The sequence below is a fragment of the Saccoglossus kowalevskii genome, chromosome 18, assembly GCF_978046115.1.
Source record: "Saccoglossus kowalevskii chromosome 18, keSacKowa6.1, whole genome shotgun sequence".
Classification (NCBI taxonomy): Eukaryota; Metazoa; Hemichordata; class Enteropneusta; family Harrimaniidae; genus Saccoglossus; species Saccoglossus kowalevskii.
The window spans coordinates 31,471,559-31,493,378 of record NC_140658.1 but is presented as its reverse complement, the minus strand read 5'-3'; the positions used below and the strand labels follow the sequence as shown (position 1 = coordinate 31,493,378).

At 36.3% G+C, this 21,820-nt stretch overlaps 1 protein-coding gene across 1 annotated transcript in view; it reads left to right on the top strand.

Annotated features, from left to right (window-relative positions):
* LOC102801530 (sister chromatid cohesion protein DCC1-like) overlaps positions 1-4,522 on the top strand; it is a 39,081-nt gene extending 34,559 nt beyond the window's left edge. The window contains exon 11 of the mRNA XM_085492679.1: positions 4,234-4,522. Within this exon, the coding sequence (XP_085348805.1) occupies positions 4,234-4,348 (115 nt within the window). The 3' untranslated portion in view covers positions 4,349-4,522. The remainder of the gene's footprint in view (positions 1-4,233) is intronic.
* The last annotated feature ends 17,298 nt before the right edge of the window (positions 4,523-21,820 follow it).

Here is a 21,820-nt window from a genome sequence, read left to right as displayed (position 1 = left end):
GATCTCATATACAGATGATATTGGCCCAAGACTACCATACCCCAGATCTCGTATACAGATGATATTGGCCATACACTACCATACCCTAGATCTCATATACAGATGATATTGGCCCATACACTACCATACCCTAGATCTCGTATACAGATGATATTGCCCATACACTACCATACCCCTGATCTCATATACAGATGATATTGGCCCATACACTACCATACCCTAGATCTCATATACAGATGATATTGGCCCATACACTACCATACCCTAGATCTCATATACAGATGATATTGGCCAATACACTACCATACCCTAGATCTCATATACAGATGATATTGGCCAATACACTACCATACCCTAGATCTCGTATACAGATGATATTGGCCAATACACTACCATACCCTAGATCTCATATACAGATGATATTGGCCCATACACTACCATACCCCAGATCTCATATACAGATGATATTGCCCATACACTACCATACCCTAGATCTCATATACAGATGATATTGGCCATACACTACCATACCCTAGATCTCATATACAGATGATATTGGCCCATACACTACCATACCCTAGATCTCATATACAGATGATATTGGCCCATACACTACCATACCCTAGATCTCGTATACAGATGATATTGCCCATACACTACCATACCCCTGATCTCATATACAGATGATATTGCCCATACACTACCATACCCTAGATCTCATATACAGATGATATTGCCCATACACTACCATACCCTAGATCTCATATACAGATGATATTGGCCCATACACTACCATACCCTAGATCTCATATACAGATGATATTGGCCCATACACTACCATACCCTAGATCTCATATACACATGATATTGGCCCATACACTACCATACCCTAGATCTCATATACAGATGATATTGGCCCATACACTACCATACCCTAGATCTCGTATACAGATGATATTGGCCCATACACTACCATACCCCAGATCTCGTATACAGATGATATTGGCCATACACTACCATACCCTAGATCTCGTATACAGATGATATTGGCCCAAGACTACCATACCCCTGATCTCATATACAGATGATATTGGCCCATACACTACCATACCCTAGATCTCATATACAGATGATATTGCCCATACACTACCATACCCTAGATCTCATATACAGATGATATTGGCCATACACTACCATACCCCAGATCTCATATACAGATGATATTGGCCCATACACTACCATACCCTAGATCTCATATACAGATGATATTGCCCATACACTACCATACCCTAGATCTCATATACAGATGATATTGGCCATACACTACCATACCCCAGATCTCATATACAGATGATATTGGCCCATACACTACCATACCCTAGATCTCATATACAGATGATATTGGCCCATACACTACCATACCCCAGATCTCATTTACAGATGATATTGGCCCATACACTACCATACCCTAGATCTCATATACAGATGATATTGGCCCGTACACTACCATACCCTAGATCTCATATACAGATGATATTGCCCATACACTACCATACCCTAGATCTCATATACAGATGATATTGGCCCATACACTACCATACCCCAGATCTCATATACAAATGATATTGCCCGTACACTACCATACCCTAGATCTCATATACAGATGATATTGGCCCATACACTACCATACCCTAGATCTCATATACAGATGATATTGGCCCATACACTACCATACCCTAGATCTCATATACAGATGATATTGGCCCATACACTACCATACCCTAGATCTCATATACAGATGATATTGGCCCATACACTACCATACTCTAGATCTCATATACAGATGATATTGGCCCAAGACTACCATACCCCAGATCTCATATACAGATGATATTGACCCATACACTACCATACCCTAGATCTCATATACAGATGATATTGCCCATACACTACCATACCCTAGATCTCATATACAGATGATATTGGCCATACACTACCATACCCCAGATCTCATATACAGATGATATTGGCCCATACACTACCATACCCCAGATCTCATATACAGATGATATTGCCCATACACTACCATACCCTAGATCTCATATACAGATGATATTGGCCATACACTACCATACCCCAGATCTCATATACAGATGATATTGGCCCATACACTACCATACCCTAGATCTCATATACAGATGATATTGGCCCATACACTACCATACCCCAGATCTCATATACAGATGATATTGGCCCATACACTACCATACCCTAGATCTCATATACAGATGATATTGGCCCGTACACTACCATACCCTAGATCTCATATACAGATGATATTGCCCATACACTACCATACCCTAGATCTCATATACAGATGATATTGGCCCATACACTACCATACCCCAGATCTCATATACAAATGATATTGCCCGTACACTACCATACCCTAGATCTCATATACAGATGATATTGGCCAATACACTACCATACCCTAGATCTCGTATACAGATGATATTGGCCCATACACTACCATACCCTAGATCTCATATACAGATGATATTGGCCCATACACTACCATACCCTAGATCTCATATACAGATGATATTGGCCCATACACTACCATACCCTAGATCTCATATACAGATGATATTGGCCCAAGACTACCATACCCTAGATCTCATATACAGATGATATTGCCCATACACTACCATACCCCAAATCTCATATACAGATGATATTGGCCCATACACTACCATACCCTAGATCTCATATACAGATGATATTGGCCCATACACTACCATACCCTAGATCTCATATACAGATGATATTGGCCAATACACTACCATACCCTAGATCTCATATACAGATGATATTGGCCCATACACTACCATACCCTAGATCTCATATACAGATGATATTGCCCATACACTACCATACCCTAGATCTCATATACAGATGATATTGGCCCAAGACTACCATACCCTAGATCTCATATACAGATGATATTGCCCATACACTACCATACCCTAGATCTCATATACAGATGATATTGGCCAATACACTACCATACCCTAGATCTCATATACAGATGATATTGGCCAATACACTACCATACCCTAGATCTCATATACAGATGATATTGGCCCATACACTACCATACCCTAGATCTCATATACAGATGATATTGCCCATACACTACCATACCCTAGATCTCATATACAGATGATATTGCCCATTCACTACCATACCCCAGATCTCATATACAGATGATATTGGCCATACACTACCATACCCTAGATCTCATATACAGATGATATTGGCCCATACACTACCATACCCTAGATCTCCTATACAGATGATATTGCCCATACACTACCATACCCTAGATCTCATATACAGATGATATTGGCCCATACACTACCATACCCTAGATCTCATATACAGATGATATTGGCCCAAGACTACCATACCCTAGATCTCATATACAGATGATATTGCCCGTACACTACCATACCCCAGATCTCATTTACAGATGATATTGGCCCATACACTACCATACCCTAGATCTCATATACAGATGATATTGCCCATTCACTACCATACTCTAGATCTCATATACAGATGATATTGGCCCATACACTACCATACCCCAGATCTCTTATACAGATGATATTGGCCCAACACTACCATACCCTAAATCTCATATACAGATATTGCCTATACAATACCATACCCTAAATCTCATATACAGATGATATTGGCCCAACACTACCATACCCCAGATCTCATATACAGATGATATTGCCCATACACTACCATACCCTAGATCTCATATACAGATGATATTGCCCATACACTACCATACCCCAGATCTCATATACAGATGATATTGCCCATACACTACCATACCCTAGATCTCATATACAGATGATATTGGCCCAACACTACCATACCCCAGATCTCATATACAGATGATATTGCCCATACACTACCATACCCCAGATCTCATATACAGATGATATTGCCCATACACTACCATACCCCTAATCTCATATACAGATGATATCGCCGAGATACTGCCTTACCTCAGATCTCATATACAGATGATATTGCCGAGATACTGCCATACCCCAGATCTCATATACAGATGATATTGGCCAATAAGACACTCTACATTTAGTGAAAGGATTTTGTGGTAATGTTGCTAGTATTAAACTTTTCGTTCAACAGGGAACTTGTTGGAGCAAAACAGTCGGTGTCCGGACTATTACAAAAATATGCAAGGACTTCAACTGGTAGTGATGGAATTAAAGTTTACAACTCAAGGAGGACACTTAAATCCTAATATCTCTGTTATTAACAAAGCACCTTGTCTGGTTTCCGTAATGGTTAAATGCCGAGTGATGGACAGTATTTTTAATGAACAAAAAAGCACACAGACACAGCAAGTATGGTGATTAACAAAATTATTTAAAGTTTGTATGTAATAAATATTAAACTTATACTGTAGGTTATTGAAGTTTTGGAAAAAGTTCCTATATATACATGTTTACATTATAACTACCATTATTGTCATGTATAAATATAAGGAATAAATTACTTGAAAGACACCTTTAGTCTACACAGATTATTTAATGCCTTAAAGTACCTGTGAAATGCCACCCACATGTTTCCCATTTTAAATCTGTGTCCCACTAAAATGGACAGTTATTGCTTTTGTTGTTGAAAATGATTACCCATATCCAAGTGAATTTCTTGTGATGTTTCCAGATTTCTGACTCGCCGAGGATAAAGTGCGGCAAAGATGCCAAAATATGAGAGGAAGCCATACTCTTGAGCCGTACTTTTATAACACTGTGTCATTCAACACATTTTTAAGCGTTTTTTTTTTGAGAGATTTTTAGAGGTTGTTTTCATAACAAACATTTATGATGGTTAAACAGTGTGTTGTGGGCGGGTGGTGTGATGCGTATGGCCATAGTGTAAGTATTCATACGTTTCCAACCGATCCGAAGGTGCAACAGTGGAAAGCTGAGAAAAGGTTGAGATGGACCTTCTCCTTACACCATTTTCGTAGGCTAAAAATTTCTGAATTGTTCGGTGATTGGTGTTGAATGGCAAATTCACACCTCCGTTACTTTTCCTTGCAGCTTGATCTGCTTAATAATTTATGGAATAAGAATCCAGGCTTGAGCTGTCAATGTGTTTCATCTAAATAAATTTGTAATATGTCATAATTATGACAATCATGCTAATTGAATCTACTCTGAATTTGTTAGCATATGTTTACACATATTTGTCGCTCTCAATTATCTTTATTGTCCAATCAAATGCCGCCATTCACCAACACGCTCACCCATTTCAACAAAATTCATTTCCATGCAGCTGTCGTTTATTTATTAGCTGCAATTTGTCGTTTTTTTTTAAAAATTATTTCTCTATTTTTTTTCTCTATTTTGTCACTGTAATAGTTAAATGTTTAGAATTTCACAATGTGTTCTCTTTTTATTTTAATTTTAAATGAAATAAAACAGTGTAGTGACATGCCTAGTAATGCTAAATAATGAGACAATTCAGGCGTCAAATTTGATTTTGACAAACTTGGTGATGATCTCCATAGGCATAAAAAGTTCCGTGGAAACAGAAGTCGCCACTGAGTGACTACCATATAAGTAATTGTGTAGTCCACACCAACCCTGTTGTAGTTCTTTCTAACTTTTTACCAACTGGAATGTTGTCCAGTGACAGTGTACAAACGTACGCCAGAACGTACATATTTCGCATCTAACTCGACCCTATACGACAAACTTGATATTATGTATTCATTATGGTCCCTTCTTCCCTGACGAACGAGTACATGAGTGGCAATTTAGTCAAAGATGAGAAAACTGTACAAGAAATGTGCCTTTATATACACATATTGGCAATGCAAGCTGCCCAGCAAGAAGTTCTTCTTGCGTCACAAGGGGAATTTCTGTATGCAAATGAGAAGCTAATATGGAGCCTTGTTTTAAAATACACAAGAATAAAGTTGCCATAGACTGTGTTTGAAACACATTTTTGTCACTTCAAAAAAATAGTTTATGCTTAGAAACATAGAAACTAATAATATTGATGTACCAATGAATGATTTTAGGTGAGATAATAGCAGCCATTTCACAGGCACTTTAAGGCTGTCGTGAAATCAACATTTGGGTTTTTAAACAGCTATGTGACCATGATGATATCACTATATCATAGTTACATACATACTGGCTGGTAGAATCATTTCTGTTATTTACATGTAGTTTACTTTTTGTATTTTTTAACATATCCCACTTTTCCATTTTCACATCAAGTGTGATTGGGCATTTCTGTATCCAAATATTAAATCAGTTTGGCTCTCATTACAACCATATTTATGATTCATGCCATGTGCAAACAGATTTTGAACTGTGATACTACCTATAGAGGTGGCTTGTGTTTGATTAATTAATATTGTAAGTTACTCATTCTTAGATGTGTATGGTAAGAAGCAGTATATTATCCTTTTCACCGCCAGATTCTCTTGCCCATGTTTTTCTAAAATATTTTCTTATATTTTTCATTTTTTCTCAAAATAAACCCTAATTTCGGAGCCAACAGACAAAATTTGAGTCAATTTTCATTTTTCTATCAAACTTCTGATGGAAAGTGCAGACTATAAACAGAACTATTTTGTGAATTTGGGATCAAAGTGCGTGCTGGTTTTGAAAAAGATATGCCGGTACTCTATTAATGGATCTTCACATCGTAGCTTTTCGAATGTAGGTGTATTTTATAACAGCTTTCATGTGGTAACTCTCAGTTATGGAGGTTTTCAGATGCTGCGTAGTAAATAAGGTTGTCATTAATATTTTTAAACGCAAATTTAAATTTTGAATAAAATTGGGAAAATGTTTATAAAATATATCGGGGTGTTGTACATGTATTGCCAAACTCATCAAATCAGTGAAATGCAACAGGACAGTGCAGACAGACAATCTCAAAGTACATGTTTGGATTCAAATTTAACACGAGTATTTTGAGTTTGATTTCTGGTATGTGGCGAGGTCCACTATACACTTAGGAATGTAAATTATGCCTTCTTATCATCAAGTGCATATTAGTTGCTACTGTAAAATGACGAATTTTCACTGAGTTTAAATTTCACTGATTTACCATTACAGGCATATTCAGTGGGATTTAAATTCACAGCTTTATCATTTAGATAATGTGTTCTATACTGAATTTTACATATTTTAATTTAGCACATTTTCCAGTCAGCGAAATAAACAAACTTGAAACCCAGTGAATAATTAACCCTTTTACAGTAATTGGTATTTTGACCTTTTTTTTGTTTGTTATTTAGACATGTTTTATACAACACTAATAATACAAAAACTAGCAGTAGAAATGTAACAAAAGTGGTTGCTATGAGTAACACAAGTACAGTCAAGTATTATAATCAGTGTAATTTATTACATATACATGGGGACTTATGCAATGGGGTATGCTGAACCAATGTATACAACATCCTGGTCATAAGTTTGTACATTTGTATTATAGCCAGCCATCTCAAATTTACACACACTGTTTGGATATTCTTTGAAACAAATGGTAAATATTCCAAGTTCAAATTCAGGACTTCTGCCGATCCACATGGAGCTGATTTCTTTCATATGACCTTGCCACTTGAATTGGATACTCATAATGTCGGGCTGCACGGGAGAAAAAAAATTGTAAATCAGAAAACAAATAATGCCCAGCTTGCAATAACCATGAAACTATTTGAAAAGCACTTTGATATATCATTCTAATTACAAATCACGCAACTACCGGTAGTCTTGTGATTGGTTCTTGATAACTAGTCTTGTGATTGGTTTTTGATAACTAGTCTTGTGATTGGTTCTTGATAACCAGTTTTGTGATTGGTTCTTGATAACTAGTCTTGTGATTGATTCTTGATAACTAGTTTTGTGATTGGTTCTTGATAACTAGTCTTGTGATTGGTTCTTGATAACTAGTCTTGTGATTGGTTCTTGATAACTAGTCTTGTGATTGGTTCTTGATAACTAGTTTTGTGATTGGTTCTTGATAACTAGTCTTGTGATTGGTTCTTGATAAATTCTGATTAGGCCATGCCACAACTGTGCTGAACTTAACCATTTGTTTGTTTCATTTTGTGTAGTTATTTTGATTTATTCTATCAATAACGGAAAAATAAAGGCAAGTCTCTGGCAAATTTGATAGAGCAACTAATATTAAACTGGTATTTTATGTAACCTTTTGACGTTCTTTTAGTCAGTTTTTTTCAGTTTAATAATTATGGGTCCACCATCCCTTGTCTCATTCTTACACTAAATACCAGCTGATATTACTAGTTGTACACCAGTTGTACAATTGATTATAGTTCCTAGGCTTCCTGTGGTCTACCTAGCTAGAGTAAAATTGACATTGTAACCCTTATGTTGCTCGAATTTTGCTTAGGCAGTAGTCCACCTAGCTAAAGTAAAATTAACATTGCACACCTTGTGTTGCTAGAATTTTTAGAAGTCAATCTAGCTAGAATGAAAGTGACATTGTAACCCTTATGTTGTTGGATAATTGTGTGAGGTAGTAGTCAACCTTGCTAGAGTAATATTAACATTGTAAACCTTGTGTTGCTAGATCATTGTTGAGACAGCAAAATCAGAAAAAAGCCTTACTGTACAAGTGGACTTACTTCAATGTCACTCATCCATCCATAATAATTGGCAAAACCTGCTTGTTCTTCCAAATAAAATTGAATCCAATTATGAAACCCCGTCACATCGCCATTCTTTATCTCTCCAACAAGGACGTGCTCAAATCCTGAAGAATCCATGGGTCCACTTGACCTAGTGTACAACTCAAACCAAATCTTCCTCAACTCATCAATAAAGTCCAGTTCATTTGATGGTGCGAGACCTACGAGGAAAAAAACAACACTACTTTCTCAAATTTGTTTAACAATGCAATTGTAATGATGAATATTGATTATTGCATCACATTATAATCATTTGATGTGCAATGAGTTTTGAAAGCATTAAAACAGTATGCACACAAAGGTTTCCGAGAATTGTATTGTTTCATCAAACAAATGCTAAGTTGTGTGCTACAATTACTTTGTTTTGTTCATGTAAAATAACAAAAGTATCTAACAATGATATTTCTGTCTGGTGTATGATTGAAATAGTTTAGTTACGTAATAACACAATTAATATTAAAACTATTGGATCTTTCATTGGACATACACCTGGTGTTAAGATGAAATGGAAGACGTGCTTAGCTACATTCTTATTTTGTGAAGCTGCACAAAATATTGCACCAATAGCTAAAACCATTATGGAATGAACTAAAATTATATTTTTGCATTAATTTAAAAAAAATGAAAATAACCGTAGGTGAGCTATGATGTTGTAAGTGTGAAAACCAGATATCTGAATCCTTCAGTGGATACTGTAAAATACTTTATTTTCACTTTCACTTGGAATTAATTTTCGCTGAAGGAATGATTCAGTGAAAATAAAATGAGCGAATATACCTTTTTTTCAGTGAAAATAAATTCCATACAAAACACCCAAAAGGACTTTTCAGCGAAAATTAAGTCCAGCTAAAATAAAGTATTCTACAGTATATTGCCACCCACTTGTTGGCACATTATGTCATGGCATATGCTAATTTCATTGAGTGACCCCCATACTCGATACTCATCAGCTTTCATGAATATTCAGCATTGACTGAATTCCTACTTGCCTTTTGATACCAGACACTCATGAACTCTCTGTATTGACAGAGTTTACACTTACCTTTTGATACCAGATATTCATGTGCTTTCTGCATTGGGTATGTCGCCATGATTCCCTGAAGGAATGCATTGACTTCTGAGATCTCATGTGACGTAACATCCTCTGCAGTACCAGTATGAGAATAATAATTGTTCATCAAAGCCTCAAACTGAGCGTAAGACTTCAGTGATCGAAGCTGGCTGTCAACGCTTGTGAATAAACTAATAAAAATCCAGAACATGATATATATTGGAAGATTTATAATCAAATTCATTTTATTTCTATTAAGTTTGTATCACAATTTTTCTATTGCTACACAGCAACATATGTATATTAATAAGATGTAGTTTGATCATTGTATGATAATACATGTACTTTTGTACATTTGTTTTTTTAGATTTGTAGAAATACATTTTACCGATAATACCTTTTACAAAAACAAATAAAAACTCGAGTGATGTGTTTTCTCTTACTTGTTCGGTGATAGATCATTGTGTGCATTTCTGTCATCTATGTATGCTTGTTTATTGAGAGTAATCTCAGATTCCCTAGCAGCATTCCAGTCACCATACCACATCTCGTTAGCAACGCGAGACAAATCATCTCCTGTAAAGTAAATACTACAGTAAATCAGACTGTGGAATAAATATGAATCAAATAAATTCAGGGTTTCAATTGAAACTAGTACCAACACAACAAACCACTAGATTGTTTCCTTGCTCACTGAAATGATCATACATTGTATATAATAGTATAATAATAATGAATTTATTGCATTCTTAGAAATAATTTCCATTGGTTGAACAGCAATAAAATGTTAGTAATAAAGTACAATACATATAAAACTAAAGTAAAAGTAAAATGTCAGTTATTGTTATTTCTGATTTTAAATATTTTGTATAAGTATTCACCAACTTGTCTTATTAGTACGTCTTCTCTTGAACTCATAATATATTTAAATATCTGGTTATCACTTTTCAATTCTTCTGGAATACTGATATTATTAAATAGCTTTTGTCTTTCTGTTTGGTACCTAAGACATTCCATGAAGAAATATTCTTCATTTTCAATTTTGATCTGGGAACATTGCCTACAGATTCTGTCTTCTAAAGGTATTTTGGGTTGGGTATGTCTACCCTTCTCAATTTCTAATACATGACTGCTTATTCTATTTCAGCTACCCTGTATGTCACTTTTTTGTTCCACCGTTCTCTCAAGAACCACTAATTGAATTTCGATGAAACTTGGTACATAGATGCTCTGGACCAATGCACAGATTTGATTAGGTTTTGGTAGTTATCCATGCATATTAATTACCTAATTTGCATGATAATTAGCTCATTTTTAGCTGTTCCATGACTGTTCCACTGATATCTAAAGAACCCCTTGTTGGATTTCGATGAAACTTGGTTCATAGATGCTCTGAACTAATGCCAGGTTTTGATTAGTTTTGGGTAAAAATCTGTGCATATTAATTACCTAATTTAAATTAATGCTTAATTCAAGTTTGGGTTTATAGATAGGGGTTCAATATAACGTATCTCCCGACTACGCGGTCTGTTATATAGTTATTTAAGTTATAATTTGTATGATGTTACTCAACTAAACACAACAATATATACATTTATGTGTGGTAAGATACTTTGGGTGATGACAGGATATAGAATACAGAAACAGCTTGTTGACAGTTGAACAAATTTATTGAAACACTACAGTCATGGAAATGATTGACTTGTATACATAGAGAATTCGGGGCGGGAAGAATATCAATTACATTGTTATAATTGGTCAATTTAGATGAATTATGATCGACTATTTTTTACATCTATGTGATTGGTTATATAATTGAGATGCATGATTGGAAGGCCAAAGGTCGGCGTCTGTAATTGGTCTTACAGGGGAGACGTGTGATTGGGTAAAGGGTTGAAGGTCGTATTCGAAATTGTCACCAGGCTCGGTGACTTTGATTTCCAACAAGTGGCAATTTAATTTAATTTAATTTAAATTGTATTTCTATATAGGATTGCAGTTTAATTGAGTTAAATTGGTAATCCACCTTAACTCGACTAAAAATGAAATTCTTTAGCATGATTTCCATGAACGCATATAGGAAATTACAAAGTCTGATTTGATATTGACCTTATTACACGACAACCACTTGACATAGTACCGTTAATACCAGTGATCGTTTCCATGGTTTATATCGTAACCTGGTTGATTGACTGAAACCACCCAACTCACGACAACTGCGATACAATTAAATTACATCATGGCCACTTGATGGTTATGCCACCTAAACTACACAAGCTTTGAGCAACTATCACATGACTATTATATTTTGTAAAACGCCAGTGCTTCTATTCAAGCTGAAACACCCTTGCGTATTTGTGTCCATGCGACTGAGTTGAAGAGGAATGCCTGCCTTGCCTCTCAAAATGCATGCAATAGCGTTTCAGAGGGTGTTGAGCAGATATCGCCCCCACATGCCCAATTTCGTGCCGACACCTCTGAACACTTTCAAATAGATTCATGATATTTTAGCAAATTTGGTTCAAAGCTCAATTTAACAGACTATTAATATAGTTAGAGTGCCAACAATTTCATTGTGAGAATATATTTTCTTTTAAATTAGCTAAATTACATGCTATATAAAGACGTGTAGAGCTTTATAACCTCTGGGTATTTATAACAATAGGACCTTAATATTACATATGTACTGCAGTGGCGGATCTTGGACCCCCCTAAAAAAAATTCCTGTATCCGCCCCTTGTACTGCAGTTAATTGTGATTCATTCCTGAAATCAAAATCAGTATTTCCACACTTCATATGCAAATGAAGTCTGAGAGCAAATAAAGTAGTCCCTTCGGGAGTACCGTTTTTCGAAACATACCAGAAATAAACAATATTTAGAAGTATGATACTTTACCCTTGGGATACATGAATATACTTGCCAAGTGAAATGAAATTTGAACAACAGTAATGGTAATTTTAGGCAGTCACTTATTTTGACTAAAGCTAATTTGCATATCACCCATGTAATAATGTTTTCGGTATTTTCACGGTGGATATGCAAATGAACACGGTATTTCCATTGGCTACCGAACTATTTTTATTTTGTAAACATATTTTCGTCTGCTATTTTTGAAGATGCGAGATGCGGTGTATTCGCTTCGCTCCTGAAAGTGCGACCACAGAATACACCGCATCAGTCGTGAAAACGAAACGCAACGAAAGCCATGGGAAAGGTGTGGGGCTCTGTTATAGTATCATCGAAATACATGCACATTGATAATACTTCAAAACACTTACCTGTGCATATGTGGTTGTAGTCATTGCAACAATTTCCTGCATTAGAACACTGGTTATCACAGTGACATGTGTTACCTCCATTATATGTTTCGCCACAGCGGTTCACGCAGGAAGTTTCGGCACCTAGTATAAAGTAGACCTCAAACTTACCAAAAAGATGTTATTCATTTATGAACGTGCATCTCTATACATGTATAGCCATTTTGTGTCAAATGTGTTATTTTGATTATAATGACAGCAACAGACAGGAACATGTTGCAATATCATTGTATTTATTTGAAAACCGATATTTGTCATTTTTTTTTTCTTTTATAATGTTTTTTTTTATTCATATATTTTCCCAAAAAATTACATTACTTCAAAATAATCTTACTTATAATAATCTTATTTGTCATTCATTATTCCTTGCTGTGTCTTGTATAAGAAATAAGGTTTGGTGATAAACATTCCATTGTATAGAAAATGTCTAAGGAAAAAGAAATATTGTTTTCTTCAAAGGTGCAGTAATTTGTTTAAGCAAATATTATGGCAAACTATAGTGCATCTTACCTGTACATCTAGCTTCACCGTGATAGTCACTACAACAATTACCAGCCGTTCCACAGAGCGAATCACACTGGCAGGATTGTCCACCATCGTAGGGGGCATTACACCGATTCACACACGAGGAACATTCTAGATAGAACAAAATGCAAATATGTTATACAAATATTGTCGTCTCTTTAGATCTCTAACACAATAATACTGGTTTCACCACGAATGTACGGCACACTACATCCACCCTACCCCAAAAATGACAACACCCTACACTCATATAAGAGTGCAATCTAGCCAGTATACTCAGGAAAACCATAAGACAATAAGCGCAACTTTCATTCTTATAATAAATGAATTGTATTTACCACATGAAATGTTTTTTTTTGAAATACAGCAATTAAAAAAATTTGCAAATATAAAAAACTTGAATATTCACTTTCTAATTGTCAGTGTTGAAGCACATTTCACACAATGCGATATCATATACATTGCCATATGCCAATCCAGTTGCGTGCCACATTCACCCAAACATAGAATTCAACAATTACATAATGTGATGTCTCACATGTTGCCATACGCCAATCCAGTTGCGTGCCACTTTTACCCGAACATAGAATTCAACAATTACATAATGTGATGTCTCACATGTTGCCATACGCCAATCCAATCACGTGCCACATTTACCCGAACATAGAATTCAACATTTACATAATGTTATGACTCATATGTTGCCACATGCCAATCCAATTGCATGCCACATTAACCCGAACATGGAATTCAACAATTACAAAATGCGATGACTCATATGTTGCCATATGCCAATCCAGTTGTGTGCCACATTAACCCGAGCATAACATCCAACAATTACATAATGTGATGACTCACATGTTGCCATATGCCACAATCCAATTGCGTGCCACATTTACCCGAACATAGAATTCAACAATTACATAATGCGATGACTCATATGTTGCCATATGCCAATCCAATTGCGTGCCACATTTACCCGAACATAGAATTCAACAATTACATAATGCAATGACTCATATGTTGCCATATGCCAATCCAATTGGGTGCCACATTTACCCGAACATAGAATTCAACAATTACATAATGCGATGACTCATATGTTGCCATATGCCAATCCAATTGCGTGCCACATTTACCCGAACATAGAATTCAACAATTACATAATGCAATGACTCATATGTTGCCATATGCCAATCCAATTGGGTGCCACATTTACCCGAACATAGAATTCAACAATTACATAATGCGATGAATCATATGTTGCGACATGCCAATCCAATTGCGTGCCACATTAACCCGAACATAGAATTCAACAATTACATAATGCGATGACTCATATGTTGCCACATGCCAATCCAGTTGTGTGCTACATTAACCCGAACATAGAATTAAACAATTACATAATGCGATGACTCATATGTTGCCATATGCCAATCCAATTGCGTGCCACATTAACCCGAGCATAACATCCAACAATTACATAATGTGATGACTCACATGTTGCCATATGCCAATCCAATTGCGTGCCACATTTACCCGAACATAGAATTCAACAATTACATAATGCGATGACTCATATGTTGCCATATGCCAATCCAATTGCGTGCCACATTTACCCGAACATAGAATTCAACAATTACATAATGCGATGACTCATATGTTGCCACATGCCAATCCAATTGCGTGCCACATTAACCCGAACATAGAATTCAACAATTACATAATGCAATGACTCATATGTTGCCATATGCCAATCCAATTGGGTGCCACATTTACCCGAACATAGAATTCAACAATTACATAATGCGATGACTTATATGTTGCCATATGCCAATCCAATTGCGTGCCACATTTACCCGAACATAGAATTCAACAATTACATAATGCGATGACTCATATGTTGCCATATGCCAATCCAATTGCGTGCCACATTTACCCGAACATAGAATTCAACAATTACATAATGTGATGACTCATATGTTGCCACATGCCAATCCAATTGCGTGCCACATTAACCCGAACATAGAATTCAACAATTACATAATGCAATGACTCATATGTTGCCATATGCCAATCCAATTGCGTGCCACATTTACCCGAACATAGAATTCAACAATTACATAATGCGATGACTCATATGTTGCCACATGCCAATCCAATTGCGTGCCACATTAACCCGAACATAGAATTCAACAATTACATAATGCAATGACTCATATGTTGCCATATGCCAATCCAATTGGGTGCCACATTTACCCGAACATAGAATTCAACAATTACATAATGCGATGACTCATATGTTGCCATATGCCAATCCAATTGCGTGCCACATTAACCCGAACATAGAATTCAACAATTACATAATGCGATGACTCATATGTTGCCACATGCCAATCCAATTGCGTGCCACATTAACCCGAACATAGAATTCAACAATTACATAATGCAATGACTCATATGTTGCCATATGCCAATCCAATTGGGTGCCACATTTACCCGAACATAGAATTCAACAATTACATAATGCGATGACTTATATGTTGCCATATGCCAATCCAATTGCGTGCCACATTTACCCGAACATAGAATTCAACAATTACATAATGCGATGACTTATATGTTGCCATATGCCAATCCAATTGCGTGCCACATTTACCCGAACATAGAATTCAACAATTACATAATGCGATGACTCATATGTTGCCATATGCCAATCCAATTGCGTGCCACATTTACCCGAACATAGAATTCAACAATTACATAATGTGATGACTCATATGTTGCCACATGCCAATCCAATTGCGTGCCACATTAACCCGAACATAGAATTCAACAATTACATAATGCAATGACTCATATGTTGCCATATGCCAATCCAATTGGGTGCCACATTTACCCGAACATAGAATTCAACAATTACATAATGCGATGACTCATATGTTGCCATATGCCAATCCAATTGCGTGCCACATTTACCCGAACATAGAATTCAACAATTACATAATGCAATGACTCATATGTTGCCATATGCCAATCCAATTGCGTGCCACATTAACCCGAACATAGAATTCAACAATTACATAATGCGATGACTCATATGTTGCCACGTGCCAATCCAATTGCGTGCCACATTAACCCGAACATAGAATTCAACAATTACATAATGCGATGACTCATATGTTGCCATATGCCAATCCAGTTGCGTGCCACATTAACCCGAGCATAACATTCAACAATTACATAATACGATGGCTCATGTTTTTTACCCGAATGCATTGCCACATGCAAATCCAATTGCGTGCCACAGTAACTCAAACATAGAATTCAACAATTACATAATGCGATGGTCATGTTTCAACATATTCATTGCCATATGCCAATCTAATTGTGTACCATATGCATTGATATTCATATAAATCGACTCACATAAGGCTACATATAATATGCATGTATTAATCAGCCCAATTATTCTATACAATTATTTAACAATATCAAGTCGTCATTAATTGTAAACAACTCGTTGGTACTCACCGCTGTAAACAGCAAAATACAAACACACTAACACTAGTAATTTTAACGTCATGGTCACTCAACAGTTCTACAGTAACTGGTGGGCTTGAGTAACATATAGATTGTGTGAGAAGATCCATTCCGTTGACACCTGCTATTTCTACAGATATATCTCCCTGTAATCAGACATTCCTTACCTGTCATCAATTTTATAATCTGTAATTTAAATATTGTACCTTTATTCCGTGATATCATATTATTTGCGAACTTACATGCCATGTAATCATGCAATTATATTGAATTATGGAAAAAACAAATAACCTCAAAAAAATCATCATCAGGTGAAAATAATAAATTAAGAACTTAGTGTAAATTCAAAAATGAATTCAAAATTGAACAGTATTTAACACAATTAAAGACCCCCACTATAGAAAAAGTATCTGTAAATTCAGGATAAGTGACCATGGTCTAATGATAGAGAAGGGTAGGCATGTTAGACCAAAAATAAAGTTTGAAGAAAGGGTATGCAAAAAGTGTGATACGGATGCAGTGGAGGATGAATTCCATTTCCTGATTGATTGTCCTAATCATAAAAAAGATGTAAGCTGTTTGGAAAAATTGCTTATATACATCCATATTTTAATTTAATGAAACCAGATGACAAGTTCATATACATTATGAGCAATGTAGATAAGGAACTTGCGAACTATATTAGAGAATGTGGTGCATTTTAATATATATATCAATATTTCATAATTTTAAATATGTATTTATTTAAACTACATATTAATTTCTTCTTTTTTTAAAATGTTAATTGTTAGTTTAGCACTTGGCTGTATGTTCTCTTCAAACGGAATGATGTCAATAAAGTATTATTATTATTATTATTATGCAATTATAGTTACAAGGTAGGTCACAGTATATTTGAAAAAGCTATCTGGAGATGAATGCTCATTTCTGACAGTCAAAACAATTACATTGACAAACACTCCCTATCCTATGCCAGAGATCTATCTCTGTTTTTAAGCTTTATCAGTTACAGCTCCCCTAACACTATACTAGAGTTATGACCTTCTTAACAATGTGTCAGAGTTAGGAGTCTCCATTTGGCTTTGGTTGATGAAATTATAAGCTCCCCCTTAACACTGTACGAGGTATATAAAGAGTCATGACCTCTTCCTGACAGGAATTAAGACTACTTTCTAACATCAGGCAAGAGTTATAACTACCCCTCTTTTGTACCTTATCAAATATTACTTTTTCATTAAGTAACACAAGTTTTAGCTCCTCCTTGGCACTACTTAAAAGTGATCTAACATCTCCCTAACACTACACCAGAGAGATTATTTTCTCCTAACACTCCTTCCTAACACTATATCAGAGTTACTCATCCCTAACACTGTATCAAAGTTACTCCTCCCTAACACTATATATGAGTTACTCATCCCTAACACTGTATCAGAGTTACTCATCCCTAACACTATATATGAGTTACTCCTCCCAAACACTATATATGAGTTACTCATCCCTAACACTGTATCAGAGTTACTCATCCCTAACACTGTATCAAAGTTACTCCTCCCTAACACTATATATGAGTTACTCATCCCTAACACTGTATCAGAGTTACTCCTTCCTAACACTATATCAGAGTTACTCCTCCCTAACACTATATATGAGTTATCATCCCTAACACTGTATCAGAGTTACTCCTCCCTAACACTATATATGAGTTACTCATCCCTAACACTGTATCAGTTACTCATCCCTAACACTATATCAGAGTTACTCATCCCTAACACTGTATCAGAGTTACTCCTCCCTAACACTATATATGAGTTACTCCTCCCTAACACTGTATCAGAGTTACTCCTCCCTAACACTATATATGAGTTACTCCTTCCTAACACTATATCAGAGTTACTCCTCCCTAACACTGTATCTGAGTTACTCATCCCTAACACTGTATCAGAGTTACTCATCCCTAACACTGTATCAGAGTTACTCCTCCCTAACACTATATATGAGTTACTCCTCCCTAACACTGTATTAGTTACTCCTCCCTAACACTATATGAGTTACTCATCCCTAACATTGTATCAGAGTTACTCCTTCCTAACACTATATCAGAGTTACTCCTCCCTAACACTATATATGAGTTATCATCCCTAACACTGTATCAGAGTTACTCCTCCCTAACACTATATATGAGTTACTCATCCCTAACACTGTATCAGTTACTCATCCCTAACACTATATCAGAGTTACTCATCCCTAACACTATATCAGAGTTACTCATCCCTAACACTGTATCAGAGTTACTCCTCCCTAACACTATATATGAGTTACTCCTCCCTAACACTGTATCAGAGTTACTCATCCCTAACACTGTATCAGAGTTACTCCTCCCTAACACTGTATCAGAGTTACTCATCCCTAACACTGTATCAGAGTTACTCATCCCTAACACTGTATCAGAGTTACTCCTCCCTAACACTATATACGAGTTACTCCTCCCTAACACTGTATCAGAGTTACTCCTCCCTAACACTATATATGAGTTACTCCTTCCTAACACTATATCAGAGTTACTCCTCCCTAACACTGTATCAGAGTTACTCATCCCTAACACTGTATCAGAGTTACTCATCCCTAACACTGTATCAGAGTTACTCCTCCCTAACACTATATATGAGTTACTCCTCCCTAACACTGTATCAGAGTTACTCCTCCCTAACACTATATATGAGTTACTCCTCCCTAACACTGTATCAGAGTTACTCACCCCTAACACTGTATCAGAGTTACTTCTCTCTAACACTATGTATGAGTTACTCATCCCTAACACTATATCAGAGTTACTCCTCCCTAACACTGTATCAGAGTTACTCCTCCCTAACACTATATATGAGTTACTCCTTCCTAACACTATATCAGAGTTACTCCTCCCTAACACTGTATCAGAGTTACTCATCCCTAACACTGTATCAGAGTTACTCCTCCCTAACACTATATATGAGTTACTCCTCCCTAACACTGTATCAGAGTTACTCATCCCTAACACTGTATCAGAGTTACTCCTCCCTAACACTATATATGAGTTACTCATCCCTAACACTGTATCAGAGTTACTCATCCCTAACACTGTATCAGAGTTACTCCTCCCTAACACTGTATCAGAGTTACTCCTCCCTAACACTATATATGAGTTACTCCTCCCTAACACTGTATCAGAGTTACTCCTTCCTAACACTATATATGAGTTACTCATCCCTAACACTGTATCAGAGTTACTCCTCCCTAACACTGTATCAGAGTTACTCATCCCTAACACTGTATCAGAGTTACTCCTCCCTAACACTATATATGAGTTACTCATCCCTAACACTGTATCAGAGTTACTCCTCCCTAACACTATATATGAGTTACTCCTCCCTAACACTGTATCAGAGTTACTCCTTCCTAACACTGTATCAGAGTTACTCCTTCCTAACACTATATCAGAGTTACTCATCCCTAACACTGTATCAGAGTTACTCCTTCTTAACACTATATCAGAGTTACTCATCCCTAACACTGTATCATAGTTACCCCTCCCTAACACTATATATGAGTTACTCCTCCCTAACACTATATCAGAGTTACTCATCCCTAACACTGTATCAGAGTTACTCCTTCCTAACACTGTATCAGAGTTACTCCTCCCTAACACTATATCAGAGTTACTCCTCCCTAAAACTATATCAGAGTTACTCATCCCTAACACTATATATGAGTTATCATCACTAACACTGTATCAGAGTTACTCCTTCCTAAAACTATATCAGAGTTACTCATCCCTAACACTATATATGAGTTACTCATCCCTAACACTGTATCAGAGTTACTCCTCCCTAACACTGTATCAGAGTTACTCCTCCCTAACACTGTATCAGAGTTACTCCTCCCTAACACTATATATGAGTTACTCATCCCTAACACTGTATCAGAGTTACTCCTCCCTAACACTATATATGAGTTACTCCTCCCTAACACTGTATCAGAGTTACTCCTTCCTAACACTGTATCAGAGTTACTCCTTCCTAACACTATATCAGAGTTACTCATCCCTAACACTGTATCAGAGTTACTCCTTCTTAACACTATATCAGAGTTACTCATCCCTAACACTGTATCAGAGTTACCCCTCCCTAACACTATATATGAGTTACTCCTCCCTAACACTATATCAGAGTTACTCATCCCTAACACTGTATCAGTGTTACTCCTTCCTAACACTGTATCAGAGTTACTCCTCCCTAACACTATATCAGAGTTACTCCTCCCTAAAACTATATCAGAGTTACTCATCCCTAACACTACATCAGAGTTATTCATCCCTGATACTGTATATGGTTATGGTTATGAATCCTTCCTGACACTACACCAGAGTTATGAATTCTCTGACACTACACCAGAGTTATGATTCCTCCCTGACCCTGTATCAGAGTTATGAATCCTTCCTGACACAACATTAGTTAAGCAAACTATGGTCTATATGTTGCCGTTTCTCAGAATATAAAAAAATATCAAGATTTTCCATGAATGTTTGTCTCAGTCCTCAGCTTTCTGTCAAGGTCATTAA